General features: G+C 38.0%; 1 protein-coding gene across 1 annotated transcript; it reads right to left on the reverse strand.

Annotated features, from left to right (window-relative positions):
- Positions 1-579: 579 nt before the first annotated feature.
- On the reverse strand, positions 580-15,347 carry pcmtd1 (protein-L-isoaspartate (D-aspartate) O-methyltransferase domain containing 1). The gene is made up of 6 exons (XM_054596207.1): positions 15,102-15,347; positions 8,396-8,867; positions 7,824-7,926; positions 6,964-7,135; positions 3,665-3,788; positions 580-3,350 (listed from the first exon to the last, which is right to left on the reverse strand). Exons 2-6 carry the CDS (start codon positions 8,700-8,702, stop codon positions 2,977-2,979), a joined length of 1,080 nt encoding a protein of 359 aa, XP_054452182.1. The 5' UTR covers positions 8,703-8,867; positions 15,102-15,347; the 3' UTR covers positions 580-2,976.
- Between the last annotated feature and the right edge of the window lie 398 nt (positions 15,348-15,745).

Genomic DNA, 15,745 nt, shown 5'->3' on the forward strand with positions numbered 1-15,745 from the left:
AGACTGTATATTAACTTAATGTCACCATAATATTCCACTATAGATTTGTATCACATACACTGTGTTGGGTTTTTTAAGACAAGAGCCTGTTAAATGTTCTTGCACTGCATCAAGTAACAACAGAAGTAATTGTAATTGTTTATTTGACATTACACTGCCACTGCCTGTCACTAATTCTATTAACTCTTCTTATTGTTGGATCAACACAAGCTTTAAGTTTTCTATTTGTGTCATACTCTAGCAAATGGAATTACATTTTTAAGCCTATGTACAGTGAGGTCCAAGAATTCGTTCATCTTGCGCTTTACCTCTGTTTCCTCCAGAGAAAGTTAGGCGACTTCTGCAAAACATCAAGTACATTTTTACTAAAAATCTGTTGTGCAAAAAAATAAAAAAAATGTAAATATTATCACAAGCTTTTCAAGGATTCTGTTTGGCACTTATTTCTACTTCATATCTGCTTGCAACTAATTGACTCCTTGAAAACATCAGACACACTCTAGAAAAACATCTAACAAATCAAACAAATGAGAAACAAAAGGAGCAGTTTCAATGAGCAGAAGAGGCATAACGTGATTGTGACCTTTTTATTTTTGTGCCAAACATTTACGGAGAAACATCACATTTTCAAAAAATGAACTGCACGCACTATGATAAAATCAACCTGGGCCTGATAAACAGCGACACAACTGTTTTTGGCTCTTAACAAATGAACTTAATATAAAAGCACAGAATTGGTTATGACTGGCTCTTTTACCGGGTGCTTTTCTTTTTTTGTAGTCGAATGTCGTCCACATCAGACGTGATCACAGCAGTCCCATTAACTTTGGTGCAAGGCGTGACCTGAGAGTCGAGGTTGTAGGTCCCCTGCTTTCAATACGTAATGTGCTCTCTGATTAGCAATTATGTTTTAGATAATGGTATATAAACCATTGCATGCCAGTAATTGGTCATGAGGATTTTAATGGACACTATGCAAATCAAAATGGGACTATGATGTTATTGGTAATTATAAGATGAGAAATTATTCCATTATTGCTTACTTGCAAAGCTTTTTCAATGAATGTATAAAAAAAAAAAAAAAAAAAAAACCTTACAGAAAATAATTGTTACCTCTGCACACACAAACTACTAATAGAATAATCACTCCCGTTTTTTTTCAAACAAAATATTTTTCATTACACCAGAACAAAAATGAATATCTAAAGCACTATTATATCTTATCTATTGAAACAGACAGCAGTGGAGTTTTGATCTACAGAGTTCCCAGTGTCAAGATACAGTACAGCAAAAGGGCGCTACGACAAACCAAATCAAACTTTATGCAGAATCATATGATAACAATACACACATACATCACTTTTTTTTTTATATTGAATAGAATTAATATCAACAACATTCAACTCAGCTTTTGGAATACTAAACGATGCATTCAAAGTAAGATGAACCAAATCTCCAAAGTCTGACTGTAAAGCATGAAGAAAAAAGTGTGACATCAATCAGTGATGTGTGGTTGTCTTCATATTTTTTTCACCGTGGAATGTTTTTTTGTAGAAATATACCTTTTTATATATATATATTTTTTTTTTAAGGTTAATTTCCTGTGCCAGAAAACTCACAGAAGTCCTAAAGTGATGCAGCATGTTGGCACTTATGAAGCCACCACTATCAGGGAAGTTCTGCAAGCGAATTGTACTTTGATTAAACAGGATTTACATCACAACAAGTCCAGTCCGCAATACAAATGATTCATTTCTTTCTCACTTGAGGGCGGCAGACTAAAGGTGCTTCGTAGGACGCGTCTACAGTCCAGGATACAAAAGGCTTCAAAATCCTCAGCGATTCTGATTTGCATTGCTGTCGATTTTAAAAAACAAAACCAAAAAAAAAGCATTACTATACAGGATTTGAGATTTGTCTCAAGGCCATCTAATTGATTAATATTCTTTAAATCCTTTTTTTTTTTTTTTTTTTTTTTTTTTAAACTCATTTCCAGTCTTGATCACTTGGGACATCACCTCCAGTGACCAATCGTAAGATGTGAAGTAAAGTCAGGAACACCCAACACGTTGACAGTATATTCATGCATTATTGAATATCATCTCCCCTTTACCAGACCCCTTGAAAACAAAGCTAAAAATGTGAACAACCACCACTGAACACCCGTCATCAGTTTATAATTATTCCCAACCTCTGATATGATTAATGATACTATTTGCATCACCAATGGGGAAACCATGGAGAGGAGAGCGGCCGACGACACCTTATCATATCAAGTAGGATGTCGGCTATTCAAATGCAAAGTGAGGAAACACAAGCACCCGGTAGAAAAAGTTACATCAAAAAGGTGCCCTGTAGAAAAAATGATGAAACCCATAAAGTCTCTCAATGATCTCTTGGAACAGGAAGGTACAAAACACGAAATCTCAATACGAGTAATGACACAAGTTCCCCATTCATGATTATGAAAGAAACTCAAAAAAAGGGGAGTATGTGGCCTCATTCTAACTTTCAGTGTCTTTAGCTTTCTCTTTTTCTGGAGATCAATAAATCACCAGACCCTGACAGTAAGTTAAAGCTTCTATAAAAGCTGCAATAAAAGTCTTTCATCATAGCATGATCATATTTGGACAAATATAATAAGAACTTTTTTTTTCTCATATACAATTATTTTTTTTTAATCTGCACATTTCTGCAGAAATCCTGCCGTTGTGATAAAATCTGAATCTCAAAATGGGTTTTCTGAAAACTGTCCATTTAGTCTACTTTATACATTTTTTGTTTTTGATATACAAATTCATACAATTGCTTACAATGGTAACATTATTATCCAATATCTATGACATCTCTTTCTATTACAGTTTTTGCCATTACGATTTAATGGAAATAATGCTACATTTGTACTGAAAAAAAGGGTGGAGAAAAAAGAATTTCAGCAGGCGCTGCACCCACAAAGAGTGGATGTTATTAAATCAGTCATTTCTCTCTGTAATACAGCAAATATGCCTTCAGTGACTCCGGCAGCGGTAAAGACATTATTTGGTCTCTCAACACGTTCACTTGCTTGAGGATTTCAATGTCGCCAATGTCTCTTTCCTCCTCCTCCTCCACTTCCTTGTGCTCCTCCTCGGCGTGCTCCTCCTCCTCGCTCTCCACCATCTGTGGGATCAGCTGATTGCCCACGAACACGTAGGTGTTGATGCGTCGCCGGCGGCAACGCCTGCGTTTGCGTTTCTGGGGAACCCTCTGCACGGTTCCCTTCCCCAGACTGTCCTCGTTGGTCAGGTTCCTCAGAGTGCGGCGTATGTAGATCCGAGACAGATCCTGGAGGCTGCGGACGGTCACCGGGGCTGAGGACAAACAGAGATGACAGACCTTCAGGGGGCAGTGGACCACAATACATCCATACAACTAGCACTGGTCCTTCAACTGGGCCAGCATCAACAAGAGAGAACTGTGTCGAGTATTTATTTATTTTTTTCAAGGAAAAGGATTTTCTACTGGCTGAACGGAGCAGCTGCAGGGCGAGCGTCACATCACTTTGAATGCACTGTCTGACTTTGAAACATCGCCTGTTTTACACTTCAAGACCAGTTAGGCATAATAAAACACAAAAAGGAGTTTTGTTTTTTTTATTTCTTTTTTGTGAGGCTGGAGAACTTACGCAGCTGGACAGCGTCGGGCTTCTCTCCATCAGCTATGCTCTGCTGGACCAAGGGGGCAAAGGACACCGCCAAGATGTTTTTGCTGTCCCATGTGCACTGGCCAGTCCTGGTTATCTGGGTCAGCTTCATAAAGAGGCAAAAACCTGAACTCAACACTTATAAAATATAGAAAATGTTGTGTGACACCAGGGAGCAAGAAGCACAGTTTCTGCAAAATTACTTTTTTGCTTATTGTTGGTTTGCCACCTGAATATAGAAGATTCATGTCTCTCCGTTTGATTCTCTACGGATACACGTCTGCAATCATCTCTGTAAAATACAGTGTTTGCTTATTAAACATTCACACATCTAATGATCTCACTCCAAATTGAACCTGTTCGTTATGGTTTGGCAGATGTACATACACGGTGTAACCAAAGATCAGCTTTGCCCCAGGAGAAGAGATGAGCTCCTTTTTCCCCCATTTGCATACATGCTGCTGTAACAAATAGGTGCATGAAAAATTAAACACACTTGGTTTGTGCGTGAGCAAATTACTGCCAGTGGGCTTAAAGAACGATCAGACCTGAACATCAATAAGATAGTGAAGTTGTTTTTCAAAGGCAATGATCTCAATACTGTTATGTGTCTTTATTTTTCAGAAAATCAATTGAGAAATTGTAACAGCATAGAACAGAGACATCTGTTTTGGACAAATTGAAATACTTTATCAAACTGATGCCAGATCGCACAAGATAATTATGAAGATTATCTTTATTTAATCAGTTTTTAATCTTTAAAAAGGCTCCAAATGAATAGTTAAAAATGTATCCAATGGGATGGGTTAAGTCCTTTTTAAAATCATAATATATGCAATACTGACCACAATTGGGAAGAACTAACACATGTATTAAAAGAGTAGCTAACGTGGTATAAACAGTAGCTGCTGCTAATGATTTTTTCCATAAACAATCTGCAAAATGATGTTCTCAATTGAATTGATGGATTGTTTGATCAATAAACTTCACATTTCCTTCAAATGTCTTGTTTCTGTCAGACCAAGAGCCCAAACTTCAAAGATATTTACTTTACTATAATATAAAACAAAGAAAAGCACTGACATCTGAGAAGCTGGAGATACCGAATGTTTGTCATTTTTGCTTGAAAGATACTTCAATCAAAAAGAGTAGCCAATTCATTTAGTCTATCACTGAATAATTATTTGTCTGATTGCTGCAGTTATTGTATAAATATGTCTACATCACACCTATCAGACACATTATTAGAATATCTGTTGGTGTGAGGAGTTAGACAGTGGCTCAGTTCATAACAAGTAATTACCAGTCCACAGTATTGACAGTTATCAAAACACCTATTAATAATAATAATAATAATCAATCCTTTATTAGTCCCACAATGGGGAAATTATTTCTCTGCATTTAACCCATCCCGGAGGAGCAGCGGGCTGCAATGAAGCGCCCGGGGAGCAACTTGGGGTTAGGTGTCTTGCTCAAGGACACCTCGGCATGTTGCCGGTAGAGGGGCTTGAACCACCAACCTTGTGGTTACGGGACAAGCGCTCTACCTCATGTGCCACAGCCGCCCCGTGAGGACTCCTCATGCATGATAATAAAGGAGGGTATAGCTTAATGGGAGCTGTAATGGTTTCAGGGGAACATACAGGTCCATTAACTCCAGCAGATGCTGAAGATGCCCTGAAGGCAAATGTATGTTTCATTCATTCAGAGACATTTTTAATGTACTTCATTCAACACAATAATGCTCACTGTCAGAGTGCAGCTCTCTATGAGATATATATATATATATATATATATATATTTTTCCTTTCACTTTAAGAGTTATTTATCAATCTAGAATTATTTTTTTTACTGTGAGTTGTCTAGTTTTTTCAGACATCAGCTGTAGAGAATTCTGCCCTCTCACCAATATTATGGGACTTTACGCTCCGCTTTTGGTTTACAAAGCGGCCCAAAAATATATTTGAAAAACTTAACAGCAGTGTCTCTTTCCACAAATGATGACCCGGTTATTCAAGATAATCCACAGACCTTGTTTTGAGCGGTTTCCTGTAGGGACTATTTTCTTTCAAATGAACTACACCCGCCAACTGCTGAGTTACTTGACTTGTGCGTAGATGTTTTATTCTAATTATTTTTATATATATTAAGTGTGCACATTAGTCCTGTCTATTCTTTACCTCTTTAACTTATTTATCAGGCTTTGTTGTCTTAGATCCTAACGGTTATGTCTTTTTCTGTATACATTCAGAGCCATGCAAATGTTAACATACTTAAAAGGCGATTTAGATTCAGATTGATTGATTGATGAATGCTCATAAATGACAGTTATTCCTGAGCATATGCATTGAGATCCCTTCATGCTTTTGAGAGCGCCTAGCAACATAAACATTAATATAGATTATGTTTGAGATGTCCTCTATAGCGTACAGTTCATTATATTCAACTATGACATACAAGATGAGGGGGGGAAAAGCTTCGTCACATAAGTGCCCCGCCATGTCTTTGAAGATACTCAAATCATACAATACCACAGCATTTGCAAAAAAGCTCAGTTCTTCTAATGCTACGTGTTTCATAGCTGTCCACTGTGGAGAGTATTTTTTGTGTTTTTATTTTGGAGGGAGGAAAGAGGCCACTTGGATCTGATTAAAGCACTGCAACAAAGAGAGGGGGAAAAAAAAAAAAAAAAAAGGAGATGTTTTGAAAATGATTGGCATTAGTGTGGACCTGTTCTGAGCAGACATGGGTTGTAGTGGTTTTATGCTGGTTAGATGATCAAAATGATGTGTAATTATTTTCCCCATCATGATTCATAAGCCTTTGGAGGCTGTTTCCGTTCTCTCTAAAGCCTTCTACCTTCTTTAAAAACACAGCATGACATCTGATTGATTTCTTATAAGTATATTGCACTCTCTGAACTCATGCCTTAAATATCGGACAACATACAATCTCAGGTCACAATATCTAATGTTAGTCAAGCGTTCCCCCTCCTTACTGGAACCATTTTCTCCACCAACCCAAAAATATTTGAAATGCCCTCTCACATGCCCAACAGTCTGTCCACACTCACACATCCACCTTTTAAATAAAACATTTATTAATACAGCCGTGTGTGTGCTCCTTAATCCAGGGGCGGTCGCTGCTCAATAATGCATGTAAAAAATTGCATAACCAGTCTTGTAGGTCAAAGCTATTTTACCTGTTTTCCCTCATGAGCTAGCGATTTGAATAGCAATCATTATGTGTTGCTTCAGTATCAGAAGGCTTGTAGCACTTACCTGATCCTCTATAGGCATCACCAGAATGCCTCCAATTTTCAGCAGTACTTTCATGTAATTTTCATGGTCTTTCTGCACTCCGGCGCCGCAGTAGATGCGATCGTATTGGTGACTGTCTGTTGAGATTTCGAGGCAATTCCCCACCACGAAGACGGGTTCACAGAACTCAAACCTGTGAAAAAATAATGACAAGTTTAGTGGATAAAATACATAAAAAAAAACAATGGCTCATCTCATGTGTGAGCTCTGACAGAATGCTGCAGATTAGAAGATTTGCAAGACAAAGTCTAATGGGAGCAGAACTGGCATGTAAAACTGATACCAGTGCCTTTTGGTTTCAACAAACAAAGTTTTTGTTAAAAGGATCATAATCTAATCACACGCTTACTGATTAACATGTTATAGTATCCCTGCGACGTCAACAATTGGTTATTGGACTGCCAATAAAAAGCTTTAAGTGGTTTTTTGGCTGTTATAGTCTTGGTTTTTGGCTGTCGCCATCTTGGATTTTTTGCAACCAGAAGTGACAAAAGGAGGTGGAGCTAAGTACAACAAAACGCTGAACAAGACATTCTTAATAAACTCATGTTTACTGAGGTAATAAAAGTGAGGAGTAGGGTCATTTTCTCATGGCCTTCTATACGTCAGACTTATTTTTGCAACCAGAGGAGTCGCCCCTGCTGGACATTAAAGAGAATGCAAGTTTAAGTCACTTCCACATTGGCTTCGCTTTTCAGAACCCGAGGAATTTACCTTCAGATTAAAGAGTGAAATCAATCTTTTCTTCTTATTCTCTGCAAGAAATCAAATTGGCGTATTTGCCAAAATGAAATGTTCCCTTTTTAAAAGCAAGAACTTACCTATCAAAGCTGTCACTATTCTTTATGAAATCATCCAGTTTCTCTCTGGCATATTCAACCACGTCCTTATGGAGCTCAACTCCATGGTTCACACCAAATGGCCCTTAGCGAAAAAAACAAAACACAAAAGGAACAATATTATCTTTAAAACAATCATAAACACAGAATTACCTACTACCTATTGTAACTTCATGTTAAAAAAGTTAACTGTTTTTTAGTGATGGAAACATTACATTAATCTGCACCTCTTTTGATAATCTCATAGTTTTTTTTCTTCCAAAAATACAAAATTTGCTTGTTTTCTTTGTCTTATGTGAAAATAAACTGAATATTGAGTTTTAAACAAGCAGTTTGTAGAGGCTCCCTGAGGCTTTAGGAAACTGGTGTACATCTTTAACCAAATAAAAATTCAAATAACAGAAAATAAAAACTGCAGTCCTATTATCACTGATGTACTGATTTTTCAGGCACACGGTGTATTTTTGTAGTACATTTGTTCAACCTAGATTTTACAGAACATCTGAGCACTTCCCACACATGAGACAAAGCCCAGCTGGGCCCACTATGCTTACCTATGATAAGGCCAACCATTGTGCTCAGGTAGCCAGTCCCACTGCCCAGATTGAGGAAAGAGAGTCCAGGCTGCAGCTTGAGAGCCTCCATCACCTCAGAGTATATACACGGAGCAGACAGGTGGATGTTTCCGTGCTTCCACGCCAAGTCTTTGTATGCACTGTCCCGGTAGCCGTCCAGGTAGTAGTCGCCGCGGTCTATGGCCCGGAAAGCCTGCTCGACTTTCTCCGTGCGAATATACTGGGCCTCCTTCAGATTATCAATGAGGTCGTCGTTGTCCTCCCCGGCGCTCACGGCTCCCCCCATGGCGAGAAAGAGAAGGGGAAACACAAGGGGGCCGAACTCGTACTCCGGGTGAGCGATTCCTCCTCAGAGTGGCATGGGGGATTGAACGCGTGACCTGAACGTCGCTGCAGATGGGACTCCTCAAGCGTCGGTTCAGACTACGGTCATGTCTGGGCTGCAAGTGACCTGAGAAAATATTAAATAAACACGTTATGGCGTTATGGGGAATACGGCGTCTGTGCAGATTTAAGATGCTGATAAAAGTAAAGATTTATTAAACTTCTCCCACGATTGTAGTTGTCTTTCTGATGAAAACTTAACAACTGAAAGAGACAGATTGAAGAATGATGGAATAATTACACATCGGTGGTTCTCCAAATGAATTCCCTTTAAAGACGCAATGAAAGCTGTATCTATGTTAATATTTAATACAAACAACATATCCACCAAAAGGACATGTTTAAAAACAATCAAATAATACAACATTAAGGCATTTTAATTGGATAATATAAACCTTCAGATTACTCTTTTGCACATCATTACCTCCTGAGATTAACCTCCAAACACACACTTCCCTTATACAAGATGTTCACTCTTATTCAACGTATAAAGACATTTTCTTGCTGGCTTCATGGAACAGAGCCGTCATAAATGTAATCTGTTACACCTGTGATTTTCCTGCAATATATTACAAAATACCTGTTGTGTGAAAGCTGTTAGTCATGCTCTATCCTGCGTGCACAGTGTGATGTGCGGTATACTGTATAGAATATTATTTTAGAGCTAAATGATAGTTTAATTGATTAGTCAAATGCCAAGAATTCACGCTTCATTTCATCGGGTCAATTAAAACCGATCTCCCCTCGTTCTGAAAGTTACTTACATCGTGAGTCCTGAGCCACCGGCTTTACTACACAATACTATTAAGTAGAACATCGTAGAAATAAAAAAAAAGGGGAAACTACTACCACACGCTGCTTTTTAAACCTTTTATAGATGCCTTAAAGACTTAAGTACCCCACAACTGGCACAGAGTGAAAGGGTGTGTTTGCTGGAGATGCAGCCGAGGAAGACGAGCCTTGAATTCCCTCTCTGCCTCCTCAGCATCTCCTCATCTGACTCAGCTAATAAAGATTAAATTCAGAGGTGACTTTGTAGTGGGAGGCCTGGGAAGGTAATTTTCCATTGGCTCTTTCTCGCAGCTTGAAGAATCATTGATTCGCTCACCATAACCGATTGCACAGCAGTGTGTTTTTATTAATCATAGTTCCCTCTGTCCTCTCTGTAATGCATAGTCCTTTTTGAGTTGCCTGCATTTGAAAGAAAATCCAGAAACAAAATGGGTCAGGGGATGTATTCTACAAGCAAAATGCGTTTGAGAGAGGAGTCATCATTCACCCACTCCTTTTTCTAAAGACAAATCAAAAGGCAGCAGCTACGTGATCACATTTGTTGCTATAGTGAAGCAAGTCCTGTCCAGAAAAAAAAAAAAAAAAAAAAAAAAGAATCTGTGTGTAAACAGAAAAAACCCTGGTAAACACACACACACACTGGGTGACCTTGGTTGAACCCTGGTGTGTGTGTGTGGAGGGTGCGCTGACGCCATGTCAGGTCACGACTGGCGGCTGTGAGACGACTCGCTGAACCTCGCAGGAGGACGAAACATGTAACAGAACCCTCCGTCAGCACGAGATCAACCCTGGTGCTGTAATGAAACACCGAAGGCCCGCCGAGGCAGCAGAGCGACATGTACACACTGCTGATCAGCAGACGGCGAGAGGGAAACTGATAATCCTCCAGGTCGCCAGCATTTACACTCTATACTCAGACATTTTAGCCACTAATTGGCAGCTCTGTCGCCAAAGAGAACTACGTCTGTGGCGGTATGATCCTCATTAGTAGAAAACAATCACACGCGTATCAATAAATCTACAGTCACAAGTCTCACGTTTGCATTTGTTGTGTGGGAATGAGGGAAAATTTGTCATTTGTGCTTAAATCTACAATATAGGTATTAAAAAACTACTTGTGGATATACAACTCCTGCTTGTAAATTTAAATTTCAACGCTTTGTCCCATATACACTGCAGCACAAATGTGAGCATTATATATAAAGTATACAGTGAAGATTAGAAACGGGATAAAAGACTTGAGAAGGCGTAATTAATGAGGAATGTATTGTATGGGAAAATAAATTCACGGACAATTTTCTCTGCAATGTCAAATTATTAATACAACCTGTGAGCAAATGTGCTTTGCAAATTTGATAGAAGTGCTCATTTGTTTCGCTACAAAAGGTATCTGAATAGATTATGTTTATTGAAGTCTGCGTATTCCTCTGTGCAAAGAACCGTGTTGTTTCTCTCCTCGCTGAGTGAGATGAAAAACACCTGCACATTGTTTTGAAATTCAGAATGAACACCTCTGTAATAAATATTACTTTTTGTGTAATCTGTACTAATTCTAAACCATTCTGAGACCTCATCTAGTGCCACCAGCAGGTCAGATACTTTTCTTCATGACCTGAAAAACTAATGACCCAAATCCCATTAAATCTGCCATGGATATCCATGGCAACCAGAAGATAAATCATGACAATCTTGGTCACCTAATGACCTTTTTTTTTTTTTGCAATGAAATGTCCAATTTTACATAATATGCCTTTATAATCTGAATTGATGAATATGTTAGAGATCCTCAGAGGATACATCCCTTGAATTTTAACGACCTGCTGACCCCTCCTCTAGGGTGAAGCCCCCGAGGAAACCTTTTACACATACTGCTGGTTACATATTCTAAAAAGGGCAGATAGTCACTGTTTAAAGTTTATGTTTTAATATAATACTTTTTGACCCCCATGACCAAATGCTATTTTTCCACTTCAACTAAAAGGCAGCATTGATCTATTTCTGACAAACTGTTTAAATCCGGTGAGACAGGAAGTTCTTTTTAATGCACTATATATATATATATATATATATATATATATATATATATATATATATATATATATATAAAAATAAACATTTTAGCCATAACAGCAGTATGTCTACCACTCCTGTAATAAAGTTTTGTTCAATGTTAGAGTCGGTATCGGATCAAGACTTTCATTTCCACAACTGCACAAGATGTCCCTGAGTCTAATGAGTCACTCTCCATAATGACCCCTTCCTTTAGTGCCGTCCTCAGACTGGCATATAAGAGGCAGCCATGAAAACCTCTAAAAGATGTTTGTGCTCAGCGGTGGATCACTGCTTTTGATTAAGGGAACAATATCGCTGTTCCTCTGACTCACATCCCCGGGCTATTGGTAGAAATCTTCTGGTGCGATCAGACCGAATGAAAAGATGTCTTCGCATCCATCTCTATTGATGCAACTTTGAGCAGTGGACTCTGAGTTAATTAGCCACAAACAGCCACAGGATGTGACAGTAGAGGCGTCTGTTGTGCCCGGCTAACCACAGGAGCCGGCTGCATGCAGGTGGGTGTGAAACATATTTACCAGAACGCCGGCAGTTTCTCTTATTCTCTTCTGGACATTCTCACTTTCGCTCATATAGACTCTGGATATTCACAAAAAGAGGTCATACAGTTTTGGAATAATCATTATTAACATTTCAAGCAGATGTGTCTTTCCCTCAATTTGTGGCGCCTACATCAACCTGTAACCGTTTGCGTCGTGCATTGCTTACATTTTAATTGTTTATCTGTATGTGTGATGGGAATGATGGCATCACAGGGCGTCCAGCAAAGCCATAGGCTCTAGGCGTTGTTAATTGCTGTCAACGCCGTGTCACAGAGGTGTTAATTCAACAAGAACTAAAGCTTATAGTGGAACAATTCAGATTGGCAACACTTTTTTTAATGAAATGTATCATTAAGCCTTCAAGCCTTTTTTTTTTTTCTAAGCATAAAATGCCAAAAATGAATTGGTTCCACCTTCTGAAATGTGAATAATTGCTGCTTTTCTTTCCCATAGATGACATTAAACTGAATATATTGGGGTTTTGGATAGATGATGGGAAAAACAAGACATCTGAAGATGCCACCTGTGGGCCTGTTTTTATAGACAAAACCATTGCTTGACAAAATGACCGGTAGATTATTTGATAATTGTTAGTTGCTGCTCTAGTTGGTAGGATTTGCTGTCATGTGGAAAATTCAGAAATAACAGATTTGGCTTTTTCAGTTGAGAGGATGCGCTGCTTTTCTTTGTCATGTTGTTTTTATCCTTTATTTAACCAGAATGGTCCCATTAAGATACAATATCTCTTCTGCAAGATGTACAGCAAGTAAAAAACGTCATATAAAAAGGTATAATCTGGGACAAAAAAACATCACACTGAAGTCCATTTAACCATTGTAAATGTTACAATGATGTGAACAGAAGCTTGCACCAGACACAAAGCGAAAGGCAGCATGAAGTTGACTACATCCATTTTTTTCCAAACGGGATTAAGATTCATTCATCAAAGTTTTCCAAACAGTAAAGGGAAAACATTTTTTAAAAAGGCTGTTGATATAAACCTCAGGAAGTCAACTTGTTATCAAGCCAGATACCAAGGTGTAATTTGCTAGATGAGTGCCATCTAGTGTTGAGACCACCAATCAGTAGGTGATGAAGGTGAATGTGTAAAACTCATAAATGTTAGTGTTTTAGGAGTTTTATTCAAATTATAAATTAACAAGAGCCATCTGCAATAAATGAGAAGAGGTCCCTATGGAACTTATATCCACTTTTAAAGATGGCGCTTTATGATAGTTAACTCAATATCTTAAGTTCTTTCACAGTTGAGAGAACAAAATATAAATATTTCCTTGGAATATAGTTAATTGTGACGGGCATTGTTAACTTTTTTTCCATACAGTTAAAAGACCAAACGAGAAAATAATAGGAATATTAATGAATACTGACAATAATCAGTTGTATCAGTAACAGTAAGAGTAGAGTAACTGATTATTCAGCTGTGTTAGTTTGTGCATTATTTCTCACGTGTTTCTAATATCTTTGAACACACCTTTCAGTACAAATACACTGTGCAATACTAGTTATAATAGTTATTCTGTCTGTATATATAATATTTCAGTTATTGTGGATTCTTTACTGTTTTTATTGCTTATTTGCTATATATAATACTTATTTTTGATCTTGTTTCTTTACTATGTCTTATGTTTGTACTATACCCCATGCTGCTGTAATCCTGTAAATTTCCCCTCTGCAGGACTAATAAAGGATTATTTTATTTGATCTTATCTTATCAGGAACAATTTAAGTATGGTTGTACTTCTAGCAGGGACGTTGCTTCACATCAAACAGATCTACAGTACCAGTCAAAAGTGTGGACACACCTTCTCATTCAACTACTTTGAAGAATCTAAAATATAAAACATATTCTGGTTTGTTGAGCATTTGTTTGTTTACCACATAATTCCATATGTGTTCCTTCATAGTTTAGATGTCTTCAATATTAATATACAATGTAGAAAAAATAAAAATAAAAATAAAGAAAAACCATTGAATGAGAAGGTGTGTGCAAACTTTTGACTGGTACTGAACATGCATGTCCTGCTCACTCTCTATATATACAGATGTTCCTGTATTCCCCTTAACTGACACCTGCCGCAGCCAATCAGCGCTCCGCCTGGTCACGTGCTGCGGTTGCCACACAGACAGCGGCCCCGTCAGCCAATCAGCTGCTCGGAACCCGTTCTTCGCACTGCGTGTGACGATGGAGCAAAACAACAACAGCGTTCTCATGAAAAACGTTGACGAGCGTTCATTTTTTATAAACATTTAATAAATAAAATAAAAATCAACCCCCAAAAAAACCACATATGTGAGAAAGCAGAATGAAGAGAGTACAACCACTAAACTGAGTGTGTTTTTAGTGCATTCTTGTCGACCATTTAAACGCAGTTACTGGCCTGCAGTGTGATTAACCTCAATATTTAAACAGCGACTAGTTAAACTGGTTAGTTAAAAAAAAAAAAAAAAAAAAAAAAAAAGCCCCTGCATCTGTTAGTAGTAAACCCCAACAAAAACAACCGTTGATTCCTCCTTTTAAAAACTAACGGCTGTGACGTCTCAACGTAAAAGATTCGACGGTTGGCGACACTGGCACGTGAAGCAAAAGGAGTTTTTCTGAATTCGAACCGTGTCAGTTATTACGTCCGTTGGTCGGGTCAACGGTCTCTCGGTTGCCAAGGGTTCCCGGGCCCGAGTGCGCCATCACAACAACAGAGACAAAGCAGGTTAGGTAAGCTCGAGCCCATATCCTGCTCAGCAAGCAACGGCTCCAGAGTTCACGCGAGCTGCACGTGACGCAAAGCGGGCCCAACTGACACAAACAAACAGTTAGTAAACAATGGCGGTAAAATAAATAAATATATATTTATATATATATATATATATATACTCACGATGCCGTGTCGCATTCACTGGATGCTCTGTGCAGCAATGCGACGGTCAGTGACTTTCAGACGGTAGCAGCCTCCCTGTTTTAGAGGCCAACCGCCGGTCAGTTGTGCTAACTAGCTGGTTAGCTGGTTAACTAGTTGGCTGGTTAGCTGGTTAGGTCCGCGTGGAGAGGAGTAAGTTGGTGAGCGCGAGCTGCTGTGTGGTGGAGGAGAGAGTCTCAGCTGAGAGGATGTAAACACAGGTCACGTGTTGAGGGCTGTCGGGAGAGGGAGGCACTGTTGCTCACACATATATATATTTATATAATTATCTATTAATCTAGTTATTCATCTATATATATATATTTATATAATTATCTATTCATCTATCTATTCATCTATATATATATATTTATCTATCTATTCATCTATTATTCATCTATATATATATATTTATCTATCTATTCATCTATCTATTAATATATATATAATTATCTATTCATCTATATATTTATCTAGTTATTCATCTATATATATAATTATCTATCTATTTATCCATCTATTTATTTATCCATCTATTTATCTATTTATTTATCCATCTATTTATTTATCCATCTATTTATTTATCTATTTATTTATTTATCTATTTATCTATCTATTTATCCATC

The sequence above is a fragment of the Anoplopoma fimbria genome, chromosome 3, assembly GCF_027596085.1.
Source record: "Anoplopoma fimbria isolate UVic2021 breed Golden Eagle Sablefish chromosome 3, Afim_UVic_2022, whole genome shotgun sequence".
Lineage (NCBI taxonomy): Eukaryota > Metazoa > Chordata > Actinopteri > Perciformes > Anoplopomatidae > Anoplopoma > Anoplopoma fimbria.